The 7,399-nt window shown below is 31.8% G+C and overlaps 1 protein-coding gene across 1 annotated transcript; it reads left to right on the top strand.

Moving 5' to 3' along the window:
* The first annotated feature begins 3,289 nt into the window (after nt 1–3,289).
* Nucleotides 3,290–6,054, top strand: LOC131853375 (sucrose-6-phosphate hydrolase-like). The gene is made up of 2 exons (XM_059204243.1): nt 3,290–3,300; nt 4,650–6,054. The coding sequence occupies exon 2, from the start codon at nt 4,711–4,713 to the stop codon at nt 6,052–6,054; it is 1,344 nt and encodes a 447-aa protein (XP_059060226.1). The 5' UTR covers nt 3,290–3,300; nt 4,650–4,710.
* The last annotated feature ends 1,345 nt before the right edge of the window (nt 6,055–7,399 follow it).

The raw sequence follows: 7,399 nt of genomic DNA, 5'->3' as shown, positions 1-7,399 counted from the left end.
CCTCGACATAAAATGTGTTTTTTTTTGCGTAGATACACATGCATTGCATGCATGTCACGTGTGTATCTGTATGGATATTATTATTATTTATGTATTAGTTTGTTAAATTTTTATTTCATTATGTTGTGGTATGGTTATCTAGCACGTGTGATTAGGTACGCCTGCGTAGGTACAAACTGAAAACCAGCGCTGGACGCCCATCAGCCCAGCAATAGCTGAGTTTGTACCTATTGCCAATCATATTAAATATGTATAAATTATAAATGTGTAACTATACTGATATTGGCAATAAATAAATGGATTTATTATTATTATTATTTAAGTCTATTTTTAACCCTATAGTCTGGTTTTGATAAACCTAGGTAATGGAAAAAATAAATAAACTTAATTTAAGCACTTTTGAATATATGAATTCATAAACATTTTTTTTAACTACCGCTCATCCGGAGACCTGTCTCATCACAAGAAGAAATAGCAAGAAACTTGTGTGTTGCTCTTTTAAATAATCTTTGTAAGTTCACATTTACAAGTCCAAATGTGTGAATACAAACTACCAACCAGCACTAATTTATTAGGGTCAAATATAAATACACAATAAGATTAAATCAGTCGTAGTGATAAGAGCAGACCGGTCCCTACAAGCAGCACTCACTGATATAAAATAAACGGTTTTGTTTCATTAAATACATTTTTAATAAGTTATATATTAATGAAGTCAATTCGACGCTATTTCGATTCGATATTTTATACTGTCTACCTACATTATGTACTCATATATATTTCGTTTGCAGAGCACATTAGCTGCATTACACGACATTCTTTCACGCGCAATTGGGAGTGCAATTTAGCGCGGGAGATCCAACACATGCAATCGTGTATGTTCATGTTATTACTATTGTGATCACTATCTCGTGCATGATAAAGGGTATGTTTCAAATCATTTCACTGTATTTTATAATTTTATTTTTTACTAGCTGTGCCCGCGGTTTCACTTGCGTTAAATTTCAATAAAAAATATAGCCTATATATTAAACTACAGTAATATAGCTTATGCATTATTATATTTATAAGCTATATTACTGTAGTTTCATCAAAATCCGTTCAATAGTTTTCACGTGAAAGAGTAACAAACATCCATACTCACAAACTTTCGCGTTTATAATATTACTAGCAGTTCCCGCGACTTCGTCCGCGTGGAATATTTTTTTATACTTTTTTTTTTTAAATAAAAAAAAATATTATAAGTAGCCTAAGTTATTCCTTATTACATCAGCTACCTGCCAAAAAAGTCCCGGAACAAACAGACCATCAGACAGACAGACAAAAATTATAAAAAATGTTATTTTGGTGTATGTACCGTATATATATATTCATATGCATGTAGTAAAAAACGGTTATTTCAATATTACAAACAGACACCCCAATTTTATTTCTATGTATAGATTAAGATTAGGATTCCACAGATTTATTTTCCAAGGGCACGTTTAAGATTTTTAATTATCAATAAATCTATAATTATGTATCAACTCTATAGTGAGATGTCCTCCCTACCGCAATGGTAAATAATTAATTGTTTCAAAAAGGCGCTAAAGCACTCACAGTTACAAAGAGCGCGGGAATAGATGAACTGGCAGCCCGCACGGTCTTTCTCGTTCTTTTTTTGTCACGTTATATTTATACATTATTTCATGTATAAAAGCCGATTCCCACGTCAAAGAGCGTAATTGTGTATTATATATTTTAGACCCGTATGTGTTTAGGTGACAGAAAATTATACCGTATATAGAAACATTTCAGAATCGTTAATTTAAATTTCATATAGTACTATATAGTACGAAACTACTGGGGATAGTTTGTACAAATTAGTACAACAATACTTACAATATAAAATTTTATGAGACATGTAAATTATATTATACATTATTATACACATTCATTATAGTATACATAAATGCACGGAAATATTGTGTCATTATAACAAAATTAATAGCGCATACATTTCATGAATCCTATAATAATTAAGGTATAATGGGAAGGTCCTGCTTATTAGTAAAAGAGAATACACGCGATGGGTAGTGATTGTATCTGCCATTGGCAGAACTATCCGCAATATATCCGAATATAATACATAAGAATTCCATCAAAACATAATCATAAATTTATATCACCTTAAAAGGTTTATTAAGGTTTCGTAAGGCCGTATGCTTGTTTGCCACATACGTGGTATAAAAAAAAAGAGAAAAAGGAAAATAAGATATCATTCTGAAGGGGAAAGAGAAAAAAATCTTAAAATAAAGTCAATTTATGTTATTCAATAAGAATTCTTTCAAAATCGAACCATCATTAATTTCACCTTAAAAGAAAATAAGTTATTACTGTGAAGGGGAAATAAAAGAATATCTTAAAATAAATTCAACTTAATTTATTTTATAAGAATTCCATGAAAATAGAATAAATATCACCTTCAAAGAAAATAAGATATCATTGTGAAGGAGAAATAGAAAAATATACTAAAAAGAAATTCAACTTAGTTCGGAACAATCATAAATAAAACTTAATAGGCAATTGAATTACCGCAAATAAGAAATGTTTTGAACAATATGAATGTAGTAATGGAACTACCAAAGCCTGGTAAATAAATTACGATACTTTTTATTACTACCCTATGTGAAATTACCCTCTAATACTCAAGCATTGACTACCCTATGTTAGATTGAAATTGCCCTGTAATACTCAAGAATTGCAACTTTTGACATGTGTTACGGCCGTCAAAATAAATAAATAAATAACTCTGTACAATTAACACAGCACTATTTAGTCCCCCGGTAAGCAGAGCATGTGTTAGAGGTACTAGACAACTGATATGAATACATATATATTTTTTTGTAAATACATACATAATATATATAGAAAACACCCAGACCGTTACGAACAATCATACTCATGTATACAAATGTTAGTACTGTGCGAGGTATCGAACCCGCGACCATCGGAAGTAAAGCGGTGTGCTAAACCGCTAGATCACCGAGGCCGTCAATCAAATTTTATTGTGCCAATAGTATTTTCATTTATATTCATGACGACGTTATGTCCGTCTGTTCAGTAATTTTTCAGCTTGTTGGCGAATCCAATTCATATAAAAAAAATGTAAATACGAAAGTGAGTTTATTTTCTATATTTCCATCACAGATAAGATAATTTAACGGCTTAACTAATCAACATGAGATTTATCATATAAGTAGCATGACTTAATGAATTTATATTAAAACACAACAATATTAGTTTACTAATTAACCTGACGTTGTCCTGTCTAAACTAATAATCTTGAATTCGCATTCTGTGCAACTTTGTTTTTTTCATTCGCAAGAACCTTATTCTCACAATAACAAAAACAACAAAAAAAGAATTCGCGAAATCGGTCCAGCGTTTCACGCATGATGGCGTGACTAAGAAAATAGATATTCATTTATATCTATGAATATCCAGAAACAGACTTCTGTAAACACCAACAAAATGTGTAAAACTTGAAAAAGAAAAGAATCGTGGGCAGATTGTGATGTTAAATACTGACTACAACAATGTTATTGTATTCGTAAATATCTTAATCGATGTATTACGTCTATAGTAATATAATAAATGGCTTCAGACCTTCAGGAATGACACAATAATATAATGTACGAACCTTATACGTGTCAAAAGGGAATTATTTTATTATGGTCATATGTAGTGGAAGCAAGTAGTATACCTACCTATCTTTATAATTATCATTCATCTGCTTCTTCCTTATCCCATTTATTTGGGGTCGGCGTAATATGTTTTTCGCTTCCATTCATCCCTGTTCGCAGTCATCACGTTATTTACTTCCTTTCTTACCATATCATCTTTCACACAGTCCATCCATCTCTTTTTCGGCCTTCCTCTGCCCTTATAACCATTGACATTCATATGTAACACCTTTCTTAAAATATTATCCTTATTACGCATTACGCATTATATGTCCATACCATGATAGACGATTACTATTCAACCTCTCTGTCACCTTTATAATTATCATTATATATAATAAAATCGTAAATACGACGTGACGACCCGACAGAAGTGTGTTTGTCCGTTTGTGTGTTAAGGTTTCATGTCAACATCGCTGAAAGAAAAAAATATGATTAAAATATTATGTTACATCATGTAATCCCCGTGAAAGCAATTATCCGTTGTCATTCGGGAGGACTAGTTCTTATTTTGTAATTTTTCAGAAATTGATAAACTGATAAACGATCTCGATCTCGATCTATATACCCCTATTTAAATACTTACTAATGTACATAATAATACAAACCACCCAAATTAATAAAATTAAGCATATCAATGGATAAAACATACCTAATATCTATTTGTTTTGCGTGGAGACTGTATCAGTGATCAAAAAGTAAAGCAATGCGCTAAAGCATAATCGCTTATATGTAAATATTTTTTTCGACATCGACTTGCCAAATAGCATACCTCACGCTATAAAAGCCATTGTCTATATGGAAGCAAGTTATTGGCGTACGAGGCTCCTCTGTTTGCGCACTTTCCGGATATTATTTAGTGAATAATATGACCTTCATAACATATCTGTACATAATATTTACATTATATGTTTATAAAAGCAGTGCTAGTGCAGTGGACGATACGTTTTATCCAAAATACCATTTAGCACCTCCCTATGGATGGATGAACGATCCTAATGGATTCTCGTACTTTAATAATGAATATCATCTTTTTTATCAATTCAATCCAAATAGCAGTATGGAACCTGGAATAGCTCATTGGGGACATGCAAGGAGTCCAGATTTATTCCACTGGGAACATCTTCCAATAGCAATGTACCCAGATGAGTGGTACGACAAATCAGGAGTGTTTTCTGGAAGTGCGATTATAGAAAATGATACAATGTACTTATTATATACAGGAAATATAAACCGTCCCAATGAAGAACCTGATCATGAACAGTATCAAGCTTTAGCCTGGAGTACAAATGGAGTTGATGTTATGAAATACAGTGACAATCCAGTTATAAATGGTACTGAATACCAGCCTAATATTCGCGACCCTAAAGTTTGGAAACACAAGAATACTTACTACATGGTGCTTGGAAACTCTTTTAACAACAATACTTTAGGACGCGTATTGTTATACTCATCTCAAGATTTAAAACATTGGAATCAAGTTTCAATTCTGGCAGAATCAGACGGGACTCTTGGATACATGTGGGAATGTCCAGACTTCTTCGAAATCGATGGACTATTTGTTTTACTATTTTCTCCTCAAGGCATAAAACCTGAAGGCGATAAATATAGAAATATATACCAAACAGGTTACATTGTTGGAACTTTTGATTACGAAACATACCGCTTTAACCCTATCAGCAAATTTAAAGAACTTGATCATGGTCATGATTTTTACGCAACACAGACATTATTAGACTCGCATAATCGTAGAATATTGGTAGCGTGGTTCAGTATGTGGGAACAAAATTATCCAGAAAGTGTTCACGGCTGGGCTGGACAAATGACTATTCCGAGGCAGCTATATTTATCACAAGAAAATAATTTAATTCAGAAACCGGTGAATGAGATTTCAGCTATAAGAGGAAAGTTAATTTATTTAGCTAAGAGTGCACGCGGAAGTGATGTTATACCACTGCATGATAAGTCTGCCGAAATTATTATAAGAGCAATACCATATTTAGATTTGGAATTATTTATTGAGTCAGATGACGGTTCAGCTAAGTTGACGATCAGTTACGATTATAAAAAAGGTCTAGTCACTTTGGACCGTGGAGGTGAGGACGGCATTAGACGCACTTTTTGGAAACCTGCATATACTCATATATTGCTTTGGAATATTTTTGTAGATGCTAGTTCTATTGAGTTGTTCTGCGGGCATGGTGAGGTTACATTCTCCAGTAGATTTTATCCAACTGGAAATCTAACAGTGACTTTAAGTATTAATACTTTTGTTGACGAAATGGTTGTAACGGCAATAGATAGAACTGTTCCTAAGCCTGGTAAATAAATTATGACCAATTTTATAATGGAAAATTATGACCAAGAAAATCTGTTGCATAATTCTCAATGTATAAATTGTAATTCAATAAAGCAGCATTATCAACTTAAATTCCCTTATTATCTCCTTGCAGTGATGTAACGTCAAACAGTCTCTACGTTATTTTTGATAAGTACTAGCGAAATAAACACATATACCATATACATATAATAATGTATGTCTGTATAATTGCAAAAGGATTAATTAACTAACAGATGCACATAAACATTAAAGTACTAGTGTAAAAATCTGTACAAAGGTTATTATTATAACATGAGTAAGCATTAAAATAGATTTTTTTTTATAATTTCAACGGAAATAGTAAACAACACGTTGCGCAATAGTGAAGTCACAGATTGTACTATAGTACAATAGTGTGAAAAAATGTATATAGTATGTACATCATGGTTCATAATATACTTTATATTTATGTTAATCATGATATATATAAATCGGTTCTGATATTTATATAGTATTAACTAATATTATTATTTGTAGAAAGTGCTATATAAATAATCTTTCATCATTAATTTGATAATGACAATGTTTTCATTTTACACAATATATAGATTGTAATGTAAATAATTTACAATTGAACTCATATGGAAAATTCATAAAAAAACATTGATATAATATTGAAAGAAATAATTGCAAACATCCGTCTGGGATTCCCTACAGATCTACGAGTATAATTGCGGTTTGCAGAATCGTTGTACTCACAATGACATAGTTAAGTATTATTACAATGCTCGTTTGTAACTATATGTATGTTTGTATTAAATCTAGACACGCGGTAGCGTGTCAAGCCGAGTTTCAAGTAAACTGGCAAGCAGCACCGTGTGTATATTTACACGAACCATTTGGAGCCACTTTTGACCCCCTCATAACTCAAAAACTCTTTCACACAAACCTGTCAAATTTGGTTCATATATTGAGACTTGCGAGATAAATATGTGTTCCAAATTTCATAAACATATCGCAAACGGTTATTTAGATATTAATGTCCAAAAATCGTCATTTTTATCACTGATCAACTATAGATCAAAATTATAACCCACTTCCAGATGACCTAGGAAGTTCAAATTTGGCATGCAGATAGGTAATTAGGTGAATATAAAGGAAAATATCTGAAACTGTTAAATGGTTTGTTATCATTTTACTACAATTTTTCACTTTAATTGATTCTATTTCAACTTATACTGGACGAATACTAAAATTCTATGAAAACGTCGATAGCCACCAATTGACATTGATCCCTGGCGAAATATCTCATCTTGTACTGGACGGAAAGTAATATTGTATGAAAACGTCGATC

The sequence above is a fragment of the Achroia grisella genome, unplaced genomic scaffold, assembly GCF_030625045.1.
Source record: "Achroia grisella isolate CSIRO2021 unplaced genomic scaffold, CSIRO_AGI_Agris_v1 utg900, whole genome shotgun sequence".
In the NCBI taxonomy this organism is placed as follows: Eukaryota; Metazoa; Arthropoda; class Insecta; order Lepidoptera; family Pyralidae; genus Achroia; species Achroia grisella.
The sequence above is the reverse complement of the archived record's forward strand: the minus strand, read 5'-3'. Positions and strand labels throughout refer to the sequence as shown.

Coding starts and splice junctions, on each gene's coding strand:
- LOC131853375 (XM_059204243.1), top strand. CDS start 4,711: ATGAACGATCCTAATGGATTCTCGTACTTTAATAATGAATATCATCTT.